Here is a 27,389-nt window from a genome sequence, read left to right on the forward strand (position 1 = left end):
TTGATATTTCATGCTCCAGCACCAGAGCGGGAGGACGCGGCGGAGGAAACGCTTTTCACGCACAGCAGACTGGCTAATTTTATAATGCCCAACTTCTCCCCTGTAAACTGCTCATGGAAATGAATAAACAACGTTTTTTCTTCTTCTAGCAGTATTTCAAGGCAATTTGTGTCTCCTGCTGGCTTTCCATAGTGCCACTCTTTTGCATTTGGTCTGAAAACGAAGAGCAGACTGAGGCTATTAGAGAGGTGCTCTCCAGCCAAAGCCATATCAACAGGCGCTGCCACAGAAAATTAAAAATATATTAAAAAACAAAACAACCAATCAAACCAAAAAGCTCCTTTCTCATCCTGATCCCTCAGGATATTCTCTCTGCCATAGTTTAAACTGGAGCTGAACAGTCTAGCTGTCAGATTTGGAAAGAAGTTCTCATTTTGTGTTGGGACAATAAACACTATTTCAGAGCAGGTTTGTCTTACAACCCATCCGTCCCTAGTGCAGGAAATTTGGAGATGCTGAAACATTACTGGGATTTCATGACTTCTGTCAGGTTGCCTTACCTGAATTTGTATAATTTCTCATTAATTCCAGTAGAACTAATCCTGAAGAAAGATATTACCCCAGTGACAGATAGCAGATCCTAGCTCCTCAGAGACTTATGAATTTAATTCACTGAGATACTTTGAAAGTTTCATCCATATTCTATATCTGCTTTTTGAAGGTATTTCAGCAAAATGTCTAGGAGCAGACAGTCAAACCCTTCTGCCCACACACAAATTTATTCCAACATTTATTTTGTTAACTCCACTGCTTCACATATTTAGAATGAGGAAATGCAAAGTTCTGTCCTCCTCAAACTGCTACAGAAGTGAAGTTGGTTATATATAAATAAATAAGGCAAAATTGAGAGTGTATAAATACATACTGTTTTCCATGAGGAATCGTGTTTTGAAGTCATGGCCCCACCAGCCTATTAGCCTAAGATTTTTTAAAGAAAATAAATTAATAGAAATCTTAATATCTTTTAATTTAGCTTTGAGTACTAAGAATTATATAGGATTGAGCAATATATAAATTTCTAATAATATATTTTATTTCTAACAATGACATAAAAATGCAATAAATGCTATAAAGAGTTTGCACTAAAAACTTAACATTACCAATTGAGAATTTCTCTTTTACTGCAGATAATAAAACACATCACATCTTTCAATTAACTATTGATTTTAACAATATCCATTTTCTCTGAATTCACATCAAAAACCAAGAAATAGTACAGAAATATTTCCACTGTTTGGTTCCAAGATATTAAATTCAAAACATTCTCCCCTGCTCTTAATGAATATGGAAAGCTAAAAGGAGTTATAAAATCTGACTTAGTTTCACCAAGAAAAGGTCATTTTGGTGAACAACAAGCAAATAAGACCTTGGAATAAGATTGCGTGGGCATTGTCCTCACTGTGAGACCAGTGTGCATTCTGCATACACTTTTATTTTCTTGAACTAAACTTACTCTTCAAAAAACTTGCTTTAAAATAAAAACCAGAGCAGTTCAATGCTATATTCCCTTTTTAAAGATCATCTTCTGAAAAAAACAACCTCAAAAAACATATAATTATTTAAAAAATAATATGTCTGAGCTTGGACATTAAAATGACATTACATTATTAACTCATATTTAATGGAAACTATGTTTGAGAGCATTGCTACAAACAGTTTTCTAAAGCAGCTGGATGCACTGGATCACCTACTGCCAGGGCATTGCAGATAAAACCAATATTGCAAAACCAGGGACTTTTTCCCTGCCTCCCTTGGGTTCTCCACTTATCTCATCACACAGTGATATCAGTGATTAATAATGCCAGTACTACTTGAGATTCCCCTGTATCAATGCTTTTACAATATCAAGAAGTCCCCATCACAGACTCCTTCCTGAACTTCTCAGCTCTCCAGAACTGAACATGTTGGACACCATTTCTGCCAAGGCTTCACTCATTTTTACCTATGCCAGATAGCAAAATTTTAGGAGTGAAGTCTGACAAAACTTGTAATGATAAAAAAATCTGTACTTAAAGGTCACAGTAGGTCAGCCTTCCTGGAAGCAAACAGGGAAAAGAAAGTCATGGACCCTCCCTAATGGAGCATTTTGCAGTTTGCCTAAAAGAGCTGAGCTCTGCAGAATTAAGACCACATTTGAATTAGAAACTTGTTATATGAATACTGCAGAGTGTAAAATGAAGTAGTTCGTATTTCTGTATAACAACACAGGTTTTATGTTTACTTCTGTGAACTGCATCTAAACAGAGGCTCTACAGAAAAGGATGTTTTTTTCTTTATTGCTGCATGTTGTTTTTATTATTCTCAGACCCATGAAAATTAATAGAGCAATATACATCCATTTTAAATGAGATATTACATTGCCAAAATGAATACACCCGAAATAAAGTACAACAGAGACTCTGCCCAAGTGACTCCGTTACTGATGCTTTGAATCATAAAAGATATTTCAGTTATTTTATAGGAACTCTATAATATATAGATAACATTGCACTGAAAACCCTGAATATTGCATGTTCCTGCAACAATCTGCTGATATCAATATCTACACACGTTCCATGAATTTCAAAGGTTTGAAGCAGAAAAGAAATTCAAAAGGAAATAAAACATCTGGACAAATAGTGTGTGAGAAGGAGAAAACAATACTATGTTCCACTTGGACCACACCCAGAAAGCAAAGACAAAATACAGATCAATCAGACCATTATCCAGATCAGGGCTGATGAAAAGCTCCCTGGTTGCACTTCAAATGCTCAAAAGTCACTAATTCTGAAGTTGGCTTCAACCCAGATCTCAGCTGCAGCACCGCGGAGGCAACTTGGAAAGTGAAATTTCAAAACTTTTCCAAAATGACAGAATGAAGGATTTTTTTAAAAAAAACAGTTTTAGCTGTCTTGCCCTTTCCTACCATAATCTGACAATTTGCTTTTCCTCTTTTTTATTTTTTCTCTTTTGGCTGTTCTAGAACTTCAGAGGTGTCACTGCAGGATGTGCACTTTGAGGCAGCTCTGGTCCTACACTCTCATTGATCTAATGGTCCATATGGATGTCACGTTATTTGACATTTAAGTTGACAGGCTTCAAAATGTGGAAATTAACAAAATCTTCACAAATTATAGCGATTTGCTGTTTACAATTTTCTGTGAAAATTTTGAAATGAAGGTTGCCACCGCTATGCCAAATTTCAACCTGTTGTGATGGGAGAGAGCTAAGGTGTTAAACCCCAAACATAACGCTTTATAAATGCTCACTAAAAATAATAGGCAATAAAACTGCACATTAACTTACTGCAGTAAAATTTCTTATTAAAGAGTTGTTACTTTGCATGCAAAATGAGCATTTTGAACTGCAGTCGCCATTTCAACTGTTCCTGCCTCAAAAAAAGTCACCAAGATCCAAATAGATTCTGAATTCCAATCCATAACTTTTGGCAAAATATGTAAAGTGGAAGGTTCTGAAAAGCAATATATGATGTGCCTGTGATTAAAAACACCTTAAACATGTTAGCAATGGGACTGTCAAGTTACATGCTTTCCATGGCAGATAAAACCCATTGTGGGAAGTGTGTTAAAATCAGTATCTAAGGAGAAAAAGGTCTAATTTAGCAAATGTTCCACTACAAATTAAAAAATGCAAATTTATCCAAACTGAGCCCTTGTTTTAACACATCACTAATCAAGATCGTTGTCTCAGTGATGGATAAGTTTTGGTTGCAGCACCCTGCTGCCAGTCCCAGGTATCCCCAGCCTCACCCAAGGCTGGTCAACAGAGATGCTCCTGGAACACCTCCACAGAGAACATCTCTCCATCCTGGAGCAAAAGCATATTTGAAATCCATCGAGACATCATGCCTAAAATGAGAGTAAATTACTGCCAAACTAGCTGTGTCTTTTTCTGCAAGGTGAGCATGTTCTTACAAGCCCACTTCTGTTAGAAAATAACCTTTTAAATAGATTGTTCCATTCTCTGCTTCAAATAAAACCATTGTCATCAGAGAATGCCTTGGGTTGGAAGGCACCTTGAAAAGCGTCTCTTTCCAAGCCCTGCCATGGGCAGGGACACTTTCCACTGGACCAGGTTGCTGAAGGACCCATCCAACCTTGTCTAGGTCCTCACAGATAACACTGAGACATTCCCAGGGAATTCTGCCACTTCCAATCTTTATACAGAATTTTTACATGTGCCACATAAAATTTAAAGCAAACTTATTAGCTCAGTTTCATGAAACAAGTAAGAACATAATTAAATATTGCTGAAAGGTTTTCAAATTCCTGTTGTTTTTGTTTTTGGTTGGTTTTTTTTTCTCCAAAATGTTCTCTTGTTTTGCAAATCAATGAACAAAAGTTCACTGGGTTGGAAAATGACTGCAGAAAGGAGCAGTATCCTCTTATTTAGTCATACTCTCTTTAAGGACATTTACACCAGGGAACAATCCCTTCAATAAGTATTTTTATTTAGCTCATTTTCCTCCTTCATATCTGTCTGCATTAGACTGAAGCACTGGTTGTTCATAACTTGAGTTGTCTCATTTGTAGTTGTATTAATGATGCAGGAGTGCAGGATATAATGATTGTGATGTATGTGCAGTGTAAACATCAAAGAAGACCCAGTTAAAGAACACAGAAAAAATACAAAAAAAAAAAAAATTCCTCTGACCTTTGTTTCGGCATTACAGATGATCATGCTACTCATTTATAATTTACAGCCTGGAGCAACACGGGTCTCATTTCCCTTCTCAGCAAGAAAAAGAGACAGAAACTCTTGAGCAGTGATACAGAAAACAGGGAAATGCCATTAATGTGGCCCAGCTTTTACAGTTCAGGGCAATGCGTTGAAGTATCCTGTCATTAAATTGTGTGAGATAATCATTTCAAATCCAGAGGAAGGCAAGTTGAAAAGCTACAGGAATACAGTGTGAAATTTGTAATACTTGATTTTACATCTTCCAGCTTCCCTGGGCATGGAGCAGTTGTTTTGTCTCCCTTATCAGGTCACAAAGCAAGCTGGAAATTTCATAGTCATTATTTAGATTATATTAGGAGCATATACCAGCAAAGCATGTTATGTTTATGAAAGGATGGATTAAGCCAAATCATAAATGGGCAGTTTGGGGCCAGGCTGTGTCCACAAAGGAGCTGATGTAGCTGCTGGGTGGCAGCTAAGCTCTTCATTCACACATTGCTTTAATTTTGCAAAAGCATCCAGGTGTTGGCAAAGATTTCTTTGATTTTTTTCATGCTACTGTTCCAGCCATGAGAAAGAATCAGCTCTGAGGAGTTAATGAGACTTGTCACTGCTCCCAAAGTTCATTACACAGAGCCAGGAGGATCTTATGCTATGTCTGCAAAGGCAGCCTTGTGCAGGGAAAAGAATGAAAGGGCCAAAAATAATAATTAAGTTCAGTTTCCTACAATCCTATATGTCCATGGCACAGCTGGCCGTTTGAGGAGCACATCTGTGTATCAAAGCACCCTGAAGACCTAAGATGGGCAAGCAACAGACACTGTGTCACAAGTTTAGAGGAAAAAGGTTAATTGTGACTTAAATATCACTCTCTTAGCAGGAAATGTGTGACAAAAAGAACCATGAGGTCTTAGAAATTAAAATACAAAAGGACATAGAAAGCCTGGAGGCTGGAGCCAGCCTGGAGCTAGGAAAAATCCTTATCAGACCATGCTGGATCATCATCATCCTTTTGCCTAGGAGAACGTGGTGGTAACACATCCAAAGCCCAAGCTTTCATATTTCAAATTCCAGGATTAAAAAAACCCAAACCAAACCAAATAAATAAAACCCCAAACCAACAAATGGTACAATCAGTTCTTCAAACCCAAAAACTTTTCTAAACATGCCTTATATGCATATATGAATCTCCAGTTCAACTGAAAGTTTAATTCCATATTCTGAGGAACATTCCTCCAGTTTCCTGGGCTCCATGTGTTGCAATACAGATAGAAAAAGTACCCAGCACTCAGGTCCTTATGCTGCTGCACTCAGTCAAAAGTCGATCCCAGAAACCAAACTCACAGAAACAGTTCTTTCACCCCCTCAAATCTACCTTGCTCTCACCCAGATCTGCAAACAGCTCTGCAGAACCTCTGAGCACAGACCTGGTCCCCAGGCTCAACAGCTGGGCTCAACTCTTTGCATTCTACTCTGCATTAATTTTACTGCAGTTTTCTAATTGCATTTTTATATGTTTTAATTTAACGTCTATGGCATTAATTTTATTGCAAGCACATGAGCTTGATTGTGTTTCTTTGGATTCAATGCCAAAACTCAGAATAAATAGAATGACACATACACACACCAACTAAGAAAACAGAAAAACCTGCTCGTTGCTTTACATGGCATATTTTTGGCTCACTGGCTGGAGTTTGAGAAGGAGTTTCAATTTTCTTTGCTATCACAGACTTGTCGGATCACTGATGAGTCATTTGGTCTCTCCATGCCTCAAGCCCTCATCTCTAGGAATTCTGCTCAGGACTGCTCTAACTCTGCAGTGAGGGATGAGAATATATTTGTTAAATTGTACTCACATATTTAACAATGAGGACCATGTAAGGATGAAGAAAATATTTACTTGGAGCATCTTATACAGGATTTTTTAATATGCAGATAGGAAAAGGGGATGAAGGTAAAGCTGATGTCACTTGGATTTTTCCCCTCCTGTCAGCCTTTCCCCAAATTAGCACCTCACCCTCCAAAGTTGTTGCCAGTGTTAGGTTTCTATTCATTTCGGAATCTAATATTTTTCTTGCTCTAGATCACTTAACTGGCATTTCTGATAAGGTTTAAAAAAAAAATTAAAGAATCAATATTTCTATTGCTTAATTCCACATGGTATTTTACAGCTATGCTAAAACAAAACAAACCCAAGTGGATGGACAATGTTATTCCAGCCCACCCCACCCTCTCCACAGTGAGCACCCCAGCAGGGTCCTGCTCTCACCCAGAGCTTCCCTGCTGACAGCTCACTGAAATGGAGAAGAGACATTTCAAATGATTGAAATGATGAAGGGTCTGTTTAATCAAAACAAAGAATAATGGAAAAATAACTCCTGGCTTCATCACTGAAATAAAGAATTCAATGATTTTAACCCCCTTGTGTAGGTGAAATTCTTCCCATACTGAGAAGCTGTCAGTTATGGAGTATCCCCACAGTATATATCTATAAGGGCTAGGATTTGCACAGGGGATTAAGGGACTTATAGCAGCTACTCCTGTTAGACTTCAGCAATATTTCCAACCTAACTCTCACAGTCTCCTTCAGAAAACCTTGCCAAGATTGCCAGAAGCTATATTTAAAGCCCTTTTTTTTTTTCCTCCTTTATATCTTTTTAGCTATCCTTTATCCCAAATGGTAAGCTTGGACTTGTTTCATTATTCTCTTCTGTGCAGTGCCTGTTAATTTTAAGTAGGATCTGTTGTTAGGATTTGAAAAGCTTTTGAAGCCCAGGTAATTATTAGCCTCAAACTTCTGTAGTTTAGGACTTGCTCACACTCTGCTGCTTTCCTTACCCTTTTCAACTCATTACAAATGTTTCCTAATTATTAAGCATATGTGACTTGTGAGCGGCGCCATATATTATTAATGGACCAGTCTCTTAGAACTCAGTGGAAAATATCAAAACTCCTTATGAAAAGTTGCTACTGTGAAAGTAGTAACTTTTCATATTTAATATCAATGAGGCTTTACTTTGTCAAAGGACCAAAGTAATGCGATTGTATTAGAGGCTAATAGCATGACATTTTTCTTCTGTTAAGAGGCTTGCACTTTCAGTACCATCTAAAAGGAGACAATTTTTCTCCTCTATTTTGAGGCTTGTCTTGGTTAAAAAATAGCTAAACTCACTTTCTGCCTAGCAGCAAGTTTTAACAGCAAAGACCCAAATCCAGAAAAACAGTCTCATAATTTAAACAATGACACTTAACTATGCAACTGCAATGGATGGAATTAAGAAACTTCTAAATTTGAGTGATCACCCTCTTTCCGAAAGTAGCTGGGCAGCTCTCAGCTCCCTGAGCTTTGCTGTTCTTCGGGGTGGGTGATTTAACAAAACTGTTGCCACAATTAGAGAGGCTCTTGGGTGAAAAACCTGGGCTGTTTGGTCAGTGAAGCACAAGGTGATTTGCAGCTTGTGAGTGCTTGGAGACAGAGGCTGCACACACTCTTCCTGGATTGATTTTTACCTTGTTAGTGCTTTAGGCTCGACACAAGTGGGAATACACCAATTTCAGCACGTCCGTCCATATTACCCCTCCAGGTCAAAACAAAAGGAGATTGAGTTCAGTTTTGTAGCAGGAAACAAGTTGCTGTGGCCAGGGCATGAGGAAGAGGAATGGCTGCAATGCTGCCAATCCAATCAGGGCCCTTTGGAGCCTCACAGAGCTCTCCACCAAACCTCTGAGGCGCTTGCGACAAGGGACAATAATTTCATTCGCCATGATTAGGCAAAAGAAAGGTACGATCCAACAGCAGACAAAATGGGAGCCTAAATTAAATCCCAGGAGAAGATTTCACAAAAAACAAACCCCCTAAGGCTAATGAAGTTGAATTAAAAACTGTTAAATCAGCTTACGAACAACTATTATCACAAAGTGCTCATATAACACTTTCACTGGCCAAATATCAGATATATGAAAAGGGGGAATACAGCCAACAGTATGTTCACACATTTAGTAAGGGGAAATTGAATATTCTGCCTAACACCAGAAATTAAAAATCAAGCAGGGAGCCAATTTACTCATAGAGATATTAATAAAGTTCTCAGTGATTTTTATAAAGTACTGAATAGCTCTCAATTATTTTATGGTGATAAAAAAAAAGACATGTTATATTCTTTAAGAATTCCATAATTTGTTTTATAGGCTGTTTCAAATAGATTAAATTAAACGAGTGAAAGCAACAATCCCTCCTAGAGCTACTTTTAAATGTGAATTCTGACTTAAAGGAGACTTGGGTAGTTTTGATTACTATGATGCATTTACTGAACTGCACAGTCTCTGCAATTCTTTGAATAAATCTTTCAGGAGAGGATATCTAGATAGATTTCTAAATAATAAATATATCTGACTGAAATACAATATAAAATTTTTAAGATCTGGGAAGTCTTTTTTGTTTTTGAATAGACTAATCGCAATATTAATGCAAGACCTTTATCATACCAGAATCCTTATTAACTAAAATGTAAGGTATCACCTCTGCTCTTTGCCTGAAACAAGAAACAGTCCACATTATATGAGGTTTTTTATAGCAGTGGTTAGAAAGAACTGATTGAATTCGTAGTTTCAAGTGCCAGCAAATTTGCCACAGAATCCAGTAGCTCTGTTACAAAACATTTACTAAGTGAGACTGCAGGAGAAAAACTCAGATGAAGTCTTTTCAGCTGAAGTCTAAGACATGAAATAATTAAGGGAAAACAGAAATGGGCATATTTCAGATTTGTTTTAAAGAGTTTCTCTTCAAAAAGATTAAATTTCATCCATCACTATAAAACAAGAACAGTGTGACCTAGGGACCTTTCTTTATTGGGCTGCAGTTGTCCAAATTTACAGTAGCACATAAATTTAAGAGACTTATGGGGTCTAAAACACATTTGACGTGAGTCTAATGTAAGTATGTAATGTTTGACATGAGTTCCAGGAGCTCCAGGCTCTTCTCACTGCAGAAACAGGTGAGAAGCATCAAATAAGGGCATTTATATAAACTTATTCTCCTGTCAGACAAGACTGTACCTGCAACTCTGACCTTCAACACACACTGATAAAATCTCACAATGTGTTGCTCAAAAGTCATCTCAGAAAGCTGTCAGTGAAAACAGAGGGATGCTGAAAAACTAGATTTCAGTAGGAAACTATTCCATTTTTGCTCAATAAACTTCACACAGCTAAAGAAAATACTAAATAATTCTTCGCACTGAGCAGCTGTTTTTCATGGCATGGGACAGAAAGAACCTAACGTCTTCCCAAAACTGTTGCACTGGTGTGATCAGATCAGTTGATTGATGTCATGCTGGCTGAGAAATTAGGGAAAGGAAAAGGAAAGGGAAGATTCTGTGTTTCTCCCAGCATCTCCCTAGAAACTCCTCTTCAGACACTTGAGTGAGCTCTCTACAGCTGGAACTGCCCTGCAGTTTCCACACAGTGGAAGGCAGCAAGAGGCAGCTGCCAGCAAGCACTGAAAATTACTCCGGTGAAAAATGAGGAGTAGTCACTGTGACAGTAAAAATTTACCAGCAGCGACAAAGAGGTGTGAAAGTAAGTATTTCACAAATGGAAAGTGAGAGGAAGGATGGCTTACAGCGACTGGGCAAGAATAGACAATATATGTCATGAAGGCCTCTAGGAAGCTCCTGATTCAAAGACATGCAGAGATGGGTAAGAAATAAAAGACAGCAGGCTGTGGATGTCTTTTGCTGGACTTTAAGATAAAATAGATTTGATTAAGGGAGACAAAAGAAGAAGAAAAATATGAAGGTTTCTGACCTGGTGAGACCTTATCTTGGTTGAGTGAAAGAAGTTTCAACCAGGAGAAAGAGGGAGTATGAGGACTAGAAACTCCATGAACTTGTGGAAACAAATAGGCACAAGTGGTAAACCAAGGAAAAAAAAAAAAAAAAAAAAGACAAACCTTTTCATAATGCCCCCACGCCCAAATCCAGAATGCCAGCTTAGCAAAAAGTAACATGACTGAATTTTTTCCTTAACCTCAGCAATGAACTTTGAAAATGCTTATGGTTTGAGTCAGGTGCTGGCTGAGGCATGAATCACAACATGAGCTCTGTGTGTGACCCCAGAGCTGCAGCTAAAGCCAGACAGGTGCCCAGCCAGGTCAGGGACACAAACAGCTCTGGGAGACATCCCAGGCACAAAACCTCATCTGAACACGTAGCTGAGAATTACAGGAACACACTCTAGGGGACAGAAATGGAGAGAAAACTGGTGACTGTTAATGGCACAAAAGCAGAAAGGTTCTTGCTGATGCTTTCAGCTTAAAGCAATTTCAAGCCATACCATCACCTCAAAGCACGTTCTATAAGGAGAAATTAGACACATTTTCCCACTGTGGTCTAATGAACCAATACAAAAGCATGTGCAAATCTCATTTTTAAAGGGCATGTGCAGGCTACAGGTTTAATTGAGAATCTTAGGAGGAAAGCTTCATAGAAAGTTCCAAAATTTCTGAAGTAGAAAAAGTGAAAAATTATCAAACACTGAAAGTGAGTCAACATCTAGTAGGAAATCCCAGATGCAAAATTGCATTAGTTCCAGCACATTTCTGCACAGAGGTAAGCTAGCTCTTAGTGGAAACAGCAGAAGATTTACTAGAGGTGTTTTTCATTAAAAATAAACTCTTTCCTCCCTAATATAGAAAGGTTCTGTGAGGTGGCTACAGAAACACACAGATGAATGGACAAGAAAATAAATAACTCCTCTTTTTGTGACTTACTAAAAAAGCAGGCAAAGAAGGTTTTCTTTCTATTAATTCAGCAGGAAGGATGCTTGATGCTTTGTCTTATTGGGAAAAATCAAGACACAGCAAAGTGCTTTCAAAACTACCTGCCTGGAAGTGGAGAACTGAGGCAGATAACAGCACACGGCCTTTGAAATGCAAGGGAAAATCACAGCAAACATCCAGACTCCAAGGAGAGCCCCAGGATCCCTTCCTTGCTAGTTAGCAGGATGCAAGAGTCGCCCCCAGGCTACATTCACCTTTCCATCAGGCTAAGCCGGTTGGCTCCTTTCATGTGTTTGAGCAGTTGTGTCTTACACCATCCTTGAGAAAGCTCGAGGCACTGCAGATGGGAAAGCAAATGTGGAAGGAACAGAGCCACCTCCCTGTCATTCCCGAGGCTGGGAGTGGGACAGGACCACAGCACAGCACACCAAGTGATGTCCCTTCAGTGTGATCCAGGAGAAAAAATGCATGGGAGTGCACTCAGGGAATGAGAGCAGCACATTTCTTCCACACTCACCCCACAGGTGATGCTGAGTTCACACACAGCACCTTTAAAATCACCTCAAAACCCAACCAGGGCAAAGGTGACAAAGCAAAGAGGAAGACCTTCAGGAAGGAAAGAACAAGAAGGATATTTATAATGAGAAAAGATGTGAGATTGCTTGAAGATACAGCTTAATTACAAGGAAGGATTTGAAGGAAGAGAGAGAGAAAATGCTTGATAGAGAACAAGGAGACAATCATGGGAGCCACATAAAAGGAGCCGAAGAAAAAGAATGGGAATAGATGATGTGAGTGCACATTAACCTCTCATTTTTTCTCCCAGAGACTCACTCCAAACTTAAAAAATGCTCTTGGATATTTGCCATGCAGTTGGTGAATCCGAGAACACACCCCTGCAGGCCCATCATGGGTCTAGATTGGCCTAATAAATCACTTGTCCCAAGACAATGCAATTAAGCCTAATTAGCCGATAGCTTTATTCCTAAACAGTCTCTTCCCAAGGGAGGTTTTAACTTTTGGTTTCTAAATTAGCTCAAGGAGCTAAATTGCTCTCATCTCCTTGGCAAAGCAACAGTTCATTTCTACCTTAGCACAGGATGCTTCATGCACTCGGGGGACACGTGTTCACTGCACGAGTAGTTTATTTACATTAACCCACAATCTGAGTCCAGTAGGACCAGGGAGAACCCTTCTGGAAACAGCAGCATGTTCACTGCCATCTGTCACCACTGACTTTCCCACCTGGCTGCACTCAGCACAGCTTCCCTACGAGTCTCTGTGCTGCTTCTCCAGATCCTCTCCTTGACCAGGACAAGGTGCTCTGTTCTGATAAAGCTTTCAGTAGTGCTGAGATGCTCAGAGGAGACAAATTCAAGTGGTCAGTCAGAAATGGACCATCTTGGCCTATTATCTGAGTAGAAGACTCAGTCTGAGTGGAGAAATTCTTCCCTGTGAGGATGAATTTCTTCACTCAGACTGTGACAGGGCACAGCTTCTCTGGGCCCTGGCACAGGGTGCCCAGAGCAGCTGTGGCAGCCCCTGGATCACTGGAAGTGTCCAAGGCCAGGTTGGACAGGGCTTGGAGCACCCTGGGATAGTGGAAGTTGTCCCTGCCATGGGAGGGGTTGGAAAGAGATGAGCTTTAAGGTCCCTCCCAACCAAAATCATTCCATAACCCCATGACTCCTAGAAGCATTCTAAAGATCAGCATTAGTTCTTTCCAGTACAGTAAAACAACCTTCCAAATCCTTTTATGATGTCCTTTCCTTCCAACTCACATTTCTCCAAAGTTACATTATTTTCAGCAGTTTCACAGAAGATTCTGATCTTTATTTTGGGGATTATGTGACTCTAATTCAAAAAAAGACTAATGTGATATCTCCTCAGAAATCAAGAAAATGAGCAAAGAAAAACTCAGAGGGAGCTACCAGTCCTAGAAGGTGTAGAGTAACCTCTTGCATAACAGTTACTGGAGAGAGAAGGTTTGCACTGGAGCAGGAAGGGGATCCAGAGCACCTGGGGAAAATGGGAAGGGGAAAGTATAAAAAGCTGGAGTAGCATATTTCTGTTTGTCTGACACGAGGGTTAGAGTTCACATACGAAAAAAGCTGTGCAGTTCTCTATAAAGGAGTAGCAGGACGCTGTTTGTGCTCTGGCATTTTCATTGGCATCAAAATACCAAAAGGGGAAATAGCATAAGCAAAAGAGCTGATGTCTCACCTCTGCCTGTAAAGAAATTGGCTGAAGATGACTTTTGTTCCTCAAGGCTAATATAAAATTGTTACCTTTTTGCTTCTTGCTCTTTTCAACTTTTTTTTTCTTTTTTTTTTTTTTATCCTATGGTAAAAGCCAACACATTCTTTAGACATCAGCTGCTTCCTGCACATGCAGCATTTCTTCACATCACAGAAACTTCTTACTTTTAAACACTACCTGCTGCTAGTGTGGGCTAAAGGCTTGATAAATCCCTTCATTTTAAACACTGTACAGTTTTCATTTAATCCTCTGCAAGGGTTTATCTATTATTTTCCCGACTGATTTACATACATTTATTTCCCTTTCATCTGTTTAAATTGTGCCTTACTTTTGCTTAGTTTGCTGTCTCAGGGCTCTGCAAATTTGTCTCTTCCTGTCCCTTTCACCCCCTGACAGCAGAGCCGAGCCTACTACCCATCTACAGCTGCAAACATCCTGCTGGGAACACCTGACTGAAACATCTTCTCCCCCAGGTGCTCACAAACATTCACGTTTTATAACAGCTAAATTGCCTGGGAATTCAAGTTATCCTTTTTATAAATGGAGAATTAGGGAGGGAGCAAAAAATTTCAAAAATTAAAATGGAAACTTTTCTGGAGCTCAAACAGCTAGACAAGCAAAATTTCAGTATTAGTAGGTCACTTTGGTGCTCTCTGTGTGTTGGAAACCTCCCCCCTGCAACACTTACATGGAAACCTGGTGGCACAGGTTCAGCTTGCATTGACCTGATGGTTTCAGTAGTATTTCATAGCTCTGCTCTCTCCAGGTCCTTTTCTTTTATTTGAAACCTTCCCATAAAGAAATCACTCTCACACAATTAGCCAGGAATATATTGCATTGTGATATGTAAAGCAGATATTAAAAAAGCTATTTGAGTATTAAGAGAGACTTCAAGGGAGGTGAGATCATGGGAGAATGGGGCTAGATCAGACCCATATATGTCAGATTGATTCAGTTTTGCTGCTCTAAGGACAAAGATGGGTACTAGCAAAGCACTACACATGCTTGGGTAGAGATGTTAACTGGGCTGGTTACAACATGTCACTTTTAGACCCATGGCCCCTGCAGTGAATTAGAGAACCATCCCAAGCTAAGCCAAGGTGTTTGCAGGACTGCAGGGTGGTGTATGCAATGACACTAAACATCAGCAGGGTATAAGAGATTCTATCACTTCCTGTCCTCAAGCATAAATCCTTTCCCCAGATACTGAATTCCCAACTTTATAACTCTTGTGGGAAGCTTGCACTTCCATGAAGAAGAGTGGGACTGGTTTGCCTTTTGTCTGCTAGGACATGTCAAGGTATTACTGATTTACATCAGGTCTGGGTTGTGGAGGTTTGCAGTGAGGCAGCCCCAAAGCAGAAAACAGCTCTGGCATGGCCTCGTGTAGTGATGGTAAGGCTATTAAATACTTTAACTATTATATCCCAAGTTGCATTTTAAAAGAAAGCCACAAATAAATGTTTTGTTGTTGGAGGGAGCAGCTGGAGAAGAGCCCCATTTCTTAAACTTGACATAAGACAAGGCATACTGACAAATTTAGGAGAAGTTAAACCAAAATACCTAAATTCCTTTGGTGATATGGAGTAGCTGGGTTTGGGGGCTTTAAAAATGAAATTTTGGACAAGCTGTTTTATTTTCAACAAGTCCTTTTTGGTTTTTGCCCAGACAGTAAAAGACAAATGTTCTGCCTCTCTGAATTACTGTCAGAACACACATTTTCCCATTAAGACACAATAGATTATTTCCATATTAAAATAACTACCTAGTCGATAACTTGCAGGAAATATGAAGGATGAGACAAATTAGAAAAATTTATATAAGTGAGTAAAAAGTGACTCAACCAAAACCAGCCATGAGTTAGAACAGACAGCTCACACGACAAAAGGGTGTCAGCTGGATTGGAGTTTAATTTCCTGCTCATGTGTGGGCTGAGTGCAGAGAAATAAGTGGTTGGTGCCTCTGTTCTTGACTGAAGTTGTGTGGCCACTGGGTGTCATCCTTGATTCAGTTGACAGCCAGAAACTCTGCAGCTACAGCACAGAGCCTGCAACTTCCCCAGCAGTTAAATTCCACTCTATTTGATTGTACAACATACAGCAAATTGCTCTGCATTTAAATCAGCTATACAATTGAATACTTTGACATAGACAAATTCTCCTTTGTCTCAGTGCCTTATTTGGAGACCTGAATTGGCTGGTTGCTGCAGGAAAGAAAGAATAGAAGTGCAACAGGGGCATAGGAACTACAAACAATTTGATGAGTGATTATCAAATCTTGGGAAATATGAAATAACTATGATTAAATAATGCAGAGAGTGGATGCAGGAAGTTTGGAATTATATCTAATTTGTCCCCAAGCTGGAAAAGCCTATTCCATATAGGTAATTTCATTTAAGATATTCAGTATCCAGATTCAGTGCACAAATTAATGACTATGTATGAAGGAGCTGGTTCAGGGAAAACTAATATATACTCCTACCTACAATACCAAGCTAGTATCCTCAGAAAAGTTCCAAAATGTGATCAAGGAGGAAAAAAAGACTGAAGGTTCTTGATATTTAATTCATTCCACCTATAGCTGTTCTGTAATTTTTCACATTTTTTCCACGGTTCAGTATCTTCCCAGTTGCCCACAACCAGGATCCATGGGAGCCACACAACCAGGTGTGGCCATGGGAGCAATGCCAGCATCTGGCAACAGGGGAAGCAGGAAAAAAGCCTTTCCAGAAGGAATATCCAGATATCCAGTAAGTTTTGCCCATGCTCACATCAGCTCACAACAGGTCATATGTCATCCTAATGAGTTTTCTGTTATGGGTGACTGAAAAGAACTTATCAGCATTACTTTGTTATCTCCTGGGAGTCTAGACAGTCTGAAACCAGCACACAGTGCAGCAAAGCTTCTTATTATAATATTATTTGTCTCTGGAACCTGATTTAGTTTGCGTTCTTCAAGCTAAAATAAAAGGAAGTGCCAGCAATTCCTCCAAGCATTACAGCCAGAAATGTTTACATTTGTCAGTGCATTAAAATTGTTTATCCCACTTTTCTTAATATACAGAGTATAGCCATAAAATGGTTTAAATAACAGGTATTTTTGTTAATGCAGCTAACCTCAGCTGATAGCTCAGCTTTCCATGGATTATACAGTCTTTCAGAACAGATCTCCATGTAATACTTCCTAGCTTTACCAGTGGATATAATTTTAATGAAAACATGCCACTACTAAAGAGCTATTAGACACAGAATTGAAACTGTCTTTGATTTTGTTCACCAACCAAAGACTTCAATGATTATTTAAAATCCATTGTTAAAGGAAGATGTTAAATATTCTCTTTATATTAAGCAGCCTCATAGACATGATTTAGGATGCTTGTTTTAAATATTACCAACACTCTCTTTTATGGTTCTGTTTAGTTAAGAACTGATAGCAGACTTAAAGGAGGAAATGAATTTTAGATGTAAGCATGTGCATTTGCAATTTCAAAATTTACTAAAGTTAGTGTAAAGCAACCCATCTGAAGTAACAAAGTCAGATAACCAAATTGTCTAAATGTTTACTACCCCTTTCATTGAAGCAATAAATCAGTAACAAATATCACCCCAATGAGTTCTTATTGAAATAGGAGTTTTCTTCTCTTTCTATACACATAAGCATAGATGGACATACCCATATTCAATGTCTAGGAATCGACACAATTTCACTTTCATATCTCAATTCTAAAAGGGGATCTGCTTTCCCATTTAAACTTCACCGCACCTTTTATTTGGGAATTTATGATTAGAAAAATACTTACGCTGGCTTAATAGTCTTGGAATGCTTTTCATGAATGTAGGCACCAGCAAGGCCTCCTGCTCCAGAATTTAAATACTGCAAAGAATAAATCAACATGTATATCTCGTGCTCATTATCTGTAAAATATCACTTTCCTTCTCTCACCCTGATCTATAAAACAAACCAATTTTAACATTTCTAGTGGTTTCTAGATGGAGATCTTAGCATTTGTCACAAAGTGGTGATGGAGATAAAAGCAGATATCTTTTTTCAGATTAGTTTTAAAAGTATCTCTCTTGGCTTATGTACGGTATTTGAAGTCTAAGAGGCCAGAAAATTAAAGTACATCTGAAACAGTATAGCAAAGTCATCAAACAATTCATCTGACTATGTCTGACAAGTCTTAATCTCACTAGGAGTCAAAGGAACTAAAGATACCTTGGCTCTGTGATCTGAAATTATTAAAGTTTAGACAAAAATATTTTCTTATTTAGGGACCACTTCATAAAATACTACAGCTGTGAGACCTTCTTGGTGTGAGAAATAAGAGAAGAGCCCCTGATCCCATGTCCACAGGGCAGATGTTTAACCACCACCAGCATCCACCCCACATCCACAAGACCTTGTAGGTCATGCCACTTTTTGCACCCACTCATAACAAAGGCACATTAAAGTCAGTGTCCATCTCTTTGTTGTGGAGAATTCAAAGATTCAGCCAAGTCTTGCTCACTGTTCAGGTGCAGCTCTTATTACCCTGACCTGTGTGCTGACCCATGAGGTAAGTGACATTATGGAAAATGGTCTCCAGCCACGAATCTGTTTTACCTTGTAGGAGCACCAGCAGGCAAAATCTACTCCCCAGTCATGCAAATGAAGCTCTACATTCCCAACAGCGTGAGCCAGGTCGAATCCAACAAGGCATCCCTGCAGGAAAGAGATTATTATTATTAGGTTACTTATTAAGATAATCATCACTGTGATATTATTTTGAAATAAGTCTTTCAGAGCTTAACTTGCTCTCAGTATGTGCAGGCTACCTAGAGACTTTTTACAGAAGCACAGAGTGATGGGATAAGGAATGGATTTAAACTCAAAGAGGAGAGATTTAGGTTAGATGTTAGGAAGAAATATTTTTCTGTGAGGGTGGTGAGACACTGGAACAAGTTACTCAGAGAAAGTGTGGATGCCCCATTCCTGGGAGTGTTCAAGGCCAGGTTGGATTGGGCCTGGAGCAACCTGGGATAGTGGATGGTGTCCCTGCCCATGGCAGGGGGGTGGGACAAGCCAATCCTTAAGGTCCATTCCAACCCAAACCCTTCTATGATTAACCTATCGAGTCCCATCTGTTCTTAGAGAATACAAGAAATAAGTTTTCTACACCACAGATACACGTAGAGATCACCAATTTTTCTGTGATTTGTCTTCAGGGATGCTTGGATAGTGTTTAGACTTCTGAGGTTCTGATTGTGCAGGGAAGTGGAATCACTTGAAATGAGTATTGAGAACAAATGTATCCATACAAATGCTTCCTGTATGGCACAACCCCCAGTCAGAGACAAAGCAGTAATGGTCATAGTGATGCCAGTTACCCATGAACAATTACATTTCAATATATATTAATGCTCAAGGTGTCCCTGGTATTTAAACAAGGAGGGCCTTGCTCTTTGGGAATCCAAATGGATGAGGTAGCAGCTTATGCAATGCCTTGATCTTTAGGAACTTTCATACTTGTCTTTAAAAAGAAGGAATCTGTCTTTTCTCTGTGAAAAGCCTTGTATTTGCCATATCCACAATTTTCACAGGACACTGGGAAAAAGTGTGGGGAAATACCCCAATATCGAATGACCAAGAGATTTCTAGATTTAAAAGTATGAGTTTTACACACGAAGTAACCACTGGATGGCAGCATTTTTAAACTAAAAAGTTATTCTAAGCTTTGCTATTTATTTAAGAGCAGAGAAATAAAACTGCTTTTTGTGCCTGGACTACAAATTAAATGCTATTTTACATTTTGCTTTTAAAACACAAACAGCTTGCTTGCAAGCAGCAGGGTAGGAATAAGAGTGAGAGCACAGGCTTCAGAAAAATCAACGTCCAATAATAAAACAAAGGGTTTTTTAAAGAATCTCCTGCTGTTTCTTGCATGGAGGGAGGCTTAGCTAAATTATTTAAGCAGTACTTTGGTATATTTAATCTTCTGTATAAACTAGATAACAATTTGTACAGAGCAGCATTTTAAGAAGATGTGACACGTTAATTCTAATGGAGACATTTGTGAAGTTATCAGCTTGAAAAATTACTCCAAAACGATGGGAAGAAAACTCATTGTCATAGCATTTGCATGATCTAAATGCTGGAACTAGAGTCCCAATAAACAGCGGTGGTGGCTTGATTTCACAGGGACACAGAACTGAGTTAAGAGAAATCAACTGACATGGTGAAGCTAATGCAGAGAGGCTGGGACACGCTGAATTCTGATGGGAATGCTCCTATTCAGGGATAAAATGGCTTTGGATCAGAGAAATAAGCTACAGCAAAGTAAAGTCAATTGCCAATGAATGAGGAGGTTCTCGTAGGGTTTTAAGGCATTAACTTCAAAACTTCAATTGACTGGATTTAAACCTTAACAGGTACATACATCCCACAGAAACTGTTGGAAGCAATTCTATGACAGATGCACTGGTTTCAGTGGAAACCAGGAATAACAGGTGAAGATCTTGCAGAATGCGTGCGTCTGGCTATACATTTAGAAAACTGAAACAAAAAAAAACAAAAAACAAAACAAAAAAAAAAAACCCCAAAAATACCCCAAACCGCCCCCCCCCCCAAAAAAAAAGGAAGTTGCTTATAAAGAAAAAGCATGTAAGAAATTTATTCTAGAAATCACGTGCCAAAACCAGGTGTCCTTTCCTTGTCAGTACGCCATATACTCTCTAAAACATTATGTTCAACCACATAATATCAAATTATGAAAATACAGTAGGTGGAAGAAAGGAGGAGACACCTTGGGACAGTTGGGTGCCCTCACAGTAATGAGGCTCCACAACCACATCCACACACGTGACCTTGACATGGACAAATGTTCTTGGGCACTGACAGCGGCCACAACAGATCAGCTTGAACAAAAAGGAAGGTCATTGACATAACACCCATGGGCCATCCTTCTGAACTCCTTTAGCTGCTCCTCACCACTTTGAAATTGGTTGGCAGATCCTACTGGGCACTGTTTAACAATACTGAGGCATGGGAAATTCGGGTTCAGCGCTGGCAGGGTTCCTGCATCGTCTCAGAAACGCCCACTCGCACCAGTTTGTTCGAGTCGTCATCTGCAAGATGGGTTGTGCTGGTTTGCTTTCCCAGGGAGGTGTCTGGCACTTGAGTCACACAAACAGCAAATGTTTAGCCACACAGATTGCATGGAAAAAGTAAAACAAACTGAAGCAGCTCTCCCTGCACAAGCCACGCAGAACCAGGACTGTGTGGGAACGGCGCCTCCCCAGACTGGGGGGAAACAGAGCTCTCCATCTGCTCCGGGCAAAGGAGAGGACATGTGCTCTCCCCTGCCTCTTCTGCTTTATTCTAACATCTAAAAGTCATTTCTGCCAAGTGTCTGGGTAGCTGCTGATAACCAGCAGGTAACAACTCAGCATGGACAATGACATTTGGAGAGAGGGAGAGAAATGACAGCTTCACGCCAGCAAAGCTGGGACATTTAGAAAGAGAGACAGGAAAAGAAATGAAGGATCTTAAAGCTCTTCCTACTGGGACTCAAGAGATTAAAATATTTTACATAACTGTACAGAGTCAGTGGAAAGTACGATATAACTTATGAAATGAAAATTGTGTTTGAAAGGTAGAGTCTCCTAAAAGTCAGCCATTTCTTCACTTGTAGAAGAATAAAACGACTCAGCCTCCTCCATCCTCTAGAGCAAGCTTGAAAGTATGAAACAAGGAAAACTGTTACATCCTCCTCAGCCTGCTGATGAGTCTCTTGCACAATACGTAGTAATTTCGATTTATCTGAGAGACCTTAGATGGAAAAATAGCCTGAGGTAATTTTTCAAGCTTAATTTAGTTCATTTAATATTTAATGACTTAATGAAGCTGTCTATGTGCAGAGCTTTCACTCTGGGAGGAATCTTAATGTACGTAGAGAACTTAGGAAATTGGCTTAAAAAATGTAAAAGTAAATCAGTAACTTAATTCGTAAATGATTGACCTCAAGAATCTTAGGACATTTTCCAGGCCTCCAGAGCTCACAGCTCAAATCTCTAGCCAAGCCCTGATAGGACACAACACTGTGGGACTATTTTCAACAGTACATTAAAAGAATTATTAAGACCATCTGTGTAGGACTTTTCTCTCTGACATACCGGCTGACAAGTGATTTTTTTTTTCTCCTCTCTTCTTATCAAATAGCATTTTCACCTTGTATTTTCCCTTTCTGACTCGTTTGCTTGTCAGCTCTCCCCAACCTATTTTCTGTTCAGGAGTGCAGGGTCGTTCACCACCCTTCATCCCTGGGAAGGAGAGCCTTGCATTTTTTGCTACAATCATGATTTTTCAGTCTTATCTGCTCTTAAAAGAACTTTCAGCTTATCTGTGATAACATGTTGACTAGAAAACAATTCTGGATTCATCAGGTCCAGAAGCTCTTGAAGGAGATATGGTAAGTCCAATTAAAGACCTGTATAGATACATAGATGCTAATGACTCTGCTTCAGCAGTTGGTTTTGTTTTCCTGTAATCCAACAGCAGCTCCTAACCCCAGCTTTGGCCTGGGAAAAAAGGAGAGGAGCCAATTCTTTTGAAAGCCCCACATTTCAGACATTTTGATAACCAGAAGCCCTGAGTCCAAGATAAGCAGCAGGGAACAGAAATGCTTCTTACCAACAGAAACACTTCATGAATCAACGATTTTGTGGCTGTTCATGTAAATATTTGTCATACCCAGATGCTGAAGTGTGGTGTAACAGTTTCTTACATGGAGGGTTTGTATAAACATATAAACATCACTTAACCTGTGGGCAGAATCTGTAAGGACATTGAGCTGAGTGTATCTGACAGGAGGGAAATAAAAACACGGCTGGCTCATGCTTTTCAAGCCTTAAGGGTACTCAAACAGTTCTTCAGGTTGAATTAATTTTGCTTTTTCAGTAAACTAATGATATTTTAGTTCATTAATCTACCTGGATCTTGACCCTGCGTATTCAAACAACTAGAAATTCAATTTGACGGGGTTTTTTTCTCTCTCTTGAAAAATCTGTGGAAGAAGAGATTCATGTCTACATTATGTCATTTCTAACAAGCATTCAGATGGAAACAGGCCTTTGACATCTACCTGTTCCTGCTGGAATGCTGAATTGCTGTCACAAATTGTTCTCCTCTTCAGGAACATGATACAGTCTCTGGGTAAAGTGTGTGGCATTTTTGTATGCATCCCTGTGGAAGCCCATACCTCTGAGTTAATAATATTATTATTTGCACTTCCCTTGCAGAAATTTTAATCTTTCTTCATCAAGTCCAGGTTATCTCCTCAGATTTTATAAACACCAAATCCATTTTCCCTCTGTGTAATAAACTGTGAGTGCCTACTCTCTCCCAGAACACCACTTTGGGGCAGTTTAGAGCTATCAGTGAAACTGCATCTCTTCCACATATCCAAGTCTGCAGCCCACAGTCCAGAGAGCATCTTTGGAGAGGTGGTAAGGCGATAGGTTTTTCCCAGGTTGTTCATCTTTATGGAAAGGAAGGAAGATTTCTCTCTCTCTTTCTCAGACACCTTTCAGACACATCACGGAGCGGCTTTCTGGGAAGCAGCACTGAAGACATGTAGGTGTTGGCAGCTCTGCTGCCACCAGGAGAGAGAGAGTGTGGAGCAGTGGGTGGCATCGTCCTGTTAATAACCTGTCTTCCCTTTCTAACATTCCAGCACGGTGGAATTGTGATTTTTTTTGTGGTCAGCAAAGTGCTGGCAGACACTCCAGGAAAGCACCATGGGGTGTTGCTTTTGGAGCTCCTGCACAAACCCACTTCCCCTGCAGCTGACTCCCCACATTTCTTTTCACCCTGCTTTTCCACATCCCTTTCAGAAGTTGGTTTTGTTTTGTGCTGTTTTTAACACTGGGTTTTAACACCAGGTGCTGCTGTGTGAGAACATTCCCTTTTTACATCCCACGGGCCCTGCACCAGCTCTCACACCTGCTCTGCTCTCCCAGGGGGGACTTTACCATCTCTTACCATCAGCATAACTTATGCCCTGACGTCCAGAAAAAATTCCACTGCCAAACCTACAGCTACAGAAGATGTACAGTGTGCTGTGAGGCAGGAACCTCTCCAGTGAGTTAAACCATTAAATATAAAGAGTTAGCTGGTTTGTCAAAAACCCAGTGATACCAAATAAGTTTACCCTTCAGTGATTTAATCTTGTATGAGATAAGATGCATCCAGTAAAAGGCTGCCAGCATGGAAAGTCTGGTGACCTCCTGTTCATAAGACAACTTAATTAAAAACTATTTTCTCCTGGATTCCTAAGGCAATTGAGATGGTTAAAGAGTTTTACAGCTATGTCCACAGAACACACTGCCTGCAAGCTCTGAAGGCTGAGTCATCACTAAAATACACTCATCTTGTGATGTCAATGTGCTCCACATTGTGCCTGTCTCCAGAAAACTCATCAGTGGAGTCTGAGCAGTGCTGGCTCTGTGGGGATCTCACCCCCCTGCTCAGGGGGGGCAAAATCTGCCAGAACACAGCTACAGGAAAGGAGGAAAATCATAAAAGTCTCATGTTGAAAAAGTTCAGAAAAAGCTCAGAAATCTTACACAAACTAACTTTCAAAGACAAGTTAGAGCTGTGATTGCCTCCTCCTCCTCCTTCACTGATGCTCTTGGTATTCTACCCTTCAAGAAAAGCCATGTCAAAATTAATAGTCATTAATTACCTTTTCCAAATAGTTTAACATTCATCTGCCTGAAAGATTGCTCCCACAGGGCTATTTCTTCATGCAGCACACAGTCCCCAAAGGTCTGGGCACAGAGTGCTTTCACATTTTACCAGAGACCTACAAATTTCTGTGTTTTGTCCACAAAAAAAAAAAAAAAACCAAGAACAACTGATTTCACAGAGAAAGCTGATCTAAAATTGGTATGGAAATGACACATCTGGAGCAGTCCTACCTTTTTTTGGCCAGCCCTTGTTATTCTAGGGATGTCAAACAACTGTCCCGTGTAGTACTGCACTCCACTGAACAGAATGACAGCAATAGAGTCCCCTTCCTTCTCAATTACAGCCAGGATATCTTCAGTCCTCAAGGTCTCCTCCCCCTAAAACAAAATTAAAGGACACATTTTACATCAACTCTGGCAGCAAAGGCATTGCCATTCCCTATTTCATAATCTATATTTTACCATGAAAGGAGATCAAAAGCAAACCCTTGTCTCAGTAATGATATACAAAGGTAGTGCTATGAAGTAGCCTACGAGCAAGTAACCTCAAAAAAATAATCATTAGCAAGTGAATCTTGGAGGTGCCTGTTATAAAATGTCTGTTCACTTCATACTCTAACATGCTTCATACCCTTTAGTATTTCTGACAGTTTTAATTTACAGTCTAAAATTCCTGGTGCAGACAGAATATCTAATGATTTTTAAGTGGCATCTGAAATTTGTGACACCCACAAGATTTGAAAGTTGTCTATCAGCTTCAGTCTTTACTCTTCTGATAAACTTGGTATCCCACAGGAAGCTATTATAAACCTGACATATTCATATTTCAAAAACAGTGTCTCACATCATCAAAAGTACAAAAATCCCCAAACCTGTGGTCATTAAATATAGAAGAATTTCAACCATGAAGAAAAAAACCCCAAAACCTCATTTTTGATTCTTTACAGGAAAATTACTGCCCCATCCTCCTCCTGTCTTCCTAGCAAGGGATCTTGTAAAACATACCACCACCTAGGGATCAATTAGGCAGTGAAAACCTAGAATTAAATTAGACTTGTTACTGAAAAAAGCTTGGGCAAGATGGTTGAATTGCAAGGGACTGTTATTATCTCAACAATCTCTGCAAATCTATCAAGCGTTCAGGAGTGGGCTCTTTACTCACAAGATGACTCAGATTTCAGAAGCAAAAGGTCACCCTCGGTTTATAGTTAGGTGACAAAGTTCTTAATGCTGCAGAAGTGAAGCGAGGCAGCATTTCAAATTAATCTGAATTGCATATTACTGAGAGCAGACCTTTCCCTCAGCCCGTGCTGATGCAGACACAGTGCTGCTCATGTTATGGCAATCTCTTACCTCAGGACATTCAAAGGACACTGGGAATTCTCAATGAGTCAAAATCACATTTTGCAGGTGACTCAGGGTGCTGCCAGTTTTTTTTGGAAACAGGAAAAATAGAGAGAATAGCGTTTTTGTTGTTCTTCTGGGAAAGTTAACTATTGAATCAGCAATTACAAAGTGGGGTCTAATGTAAAAAATATGTGCTGAAGTACATCTGTTTAAGATTCATAAATTTTATCTACATTTTAATGCACAGATTACATTTTCTACACTAGAATGTTTGAGAATATTCACATGAAAGGTGTTTCTGCCCTTGGTGGCAGCAAGCAGAAGTGACAGATTCCTCACCAACCTGCCGTGGCTGCAGCAGGACCATGCTTTTCTCCACCTCCAGCCCATGCAGTCGGATCTGGGACTCCACAGCATACTGGAAGAGAATTCCATGCAGACAGCATTAACTCAAATACATGATAAAAAAACTACAAGGAAAAAAAGGACAAACACACCAGAACTTGCGAAAGCTGTTCAGATGCCTTGCCTTTCACTAAAAGTAAGCTTGAAAGCATAATCTAACTCACTGAGAAATTCACAGATTTTCTTTGGATTAAAAAACATCTGAATTTAATTCACATGAGAATTAATTTAATGCCTTTGCAAGGACAAAGTCAAAGCCTGAATCCCACAGGATAAATCCACGGAGCAGAATGAGGGTGGAGACAGGGCCCTTAGCAACCTGATCCAGTGGGTGGCATCCCGGCCCATGGCAGGAGTGGGAACATGATGATTTTGAAGTCCTTTCCAACCTAAAGCATTCCCTGGTTCTGTGGTGTGATGGATGCACTTCTCCAGAGGCTAGAAAGCCAAACCTTCCTTGGGATAACAACCAAGGAGGACTGAGCATCCCTTCTCCAGGAGCCCTGGGTACCCACGTGCCCTGCTGCCAACTCTGGCCAGCACAGACATCCTGCCCTGTGACATTCTCACCTCTTCTATTTGCTGCACAGCTGGAGGGAAATAAGAGCTTTTAACTCTCAAGCTATTTAAAAAATCCTATCAGCCGATTTTATCGATAAATAATGGTCCTGGAGATCAAGCAACAATCATCAAATAGCAGTATGAAAGAGTTTAAAATTTCATGACAGGAACTGAAGCGATGGCAGTTGCAGAGATTATTACTGAAGTGCCATAGAAATTTAAGAGGATGGAGTGTAAATGTACAAGTGCATGTGGAACAAATGCGGGATTAATCTGAACATTACTTAGAATAAAAGCAATTTGAGGTGTATACATCTGTGCCAGCATCTTCATTACAAATAAACCTGTTAGTAGCTCGAGTCACTTTTATTGCACCTTAGAGATCAAATTTGTTATCAATTTCCAGGAGTTTACGGTGCTGATGATAAAGTAGCAGTGCCCCACAAACCCAAAGATTAATTTGCTCGAAGCTCTGATGCACAGGCTATTGTCTCTTATTTTATAGCAGACAAGTTATGTTTGAACTAGTAATCTAAACTGCTAAGAACAAACATTTCCATCTCTGTCTGGGGATA

The 27,389-nt window shown here is 39.7% G+C and overlaps 1 protein-coding gene across 1 annotated transcript in view; it reads right to left on the reverse strand.

Moving 5' to 3' along the window:
• Positions 1-27,389, reverse strand: part of KYNU (kynureninase) — a 57,639-nt gene that overhangs the window by 6,018 nt on the left and 24,232 nt on the right. The window contains exons 7-11 of the mRNA XM_041473232.1: positions 26,192-26,266; positions 24,733-24,879; positions 18,380-18,478; positions 17,577-17,650; positions 926-978 (exon numbers count right to left, since the gene is read on the reverse strand). Coding sequence (XP_041329166.1) covers positions 926-978; positions 17,577-17,650; positions 18,380-18,478; positions 24,733-24,879; positions 26,192-26,266 — 448 coding nt within the window. The remainder of the gene's footprint in view (positions 1-925; positions 979-17,576; positions 17,651-18,379; positions 18,479-24,732; positions 24,880-26,191; positions 26,267-27,389) is intronic.

This window comes from Pyrgilauda ruficollis, unplaced genomic scaffold (genome assembly GCF_017590135.1).
Source record: "Pyrgilauda ruficollis isolate IOZ18807 unplaced genomic scaffold, ASM1759013v1 scaffold3, whole genome shotgun sequence".
Taxonomy (NCBI): domain Eukaryota; kingdom Metazoa; phylum Chordata; class Aves; order Passeriformes; family Passeridae; genus Pyrgilauda; species Pyrgilauda ruficollis.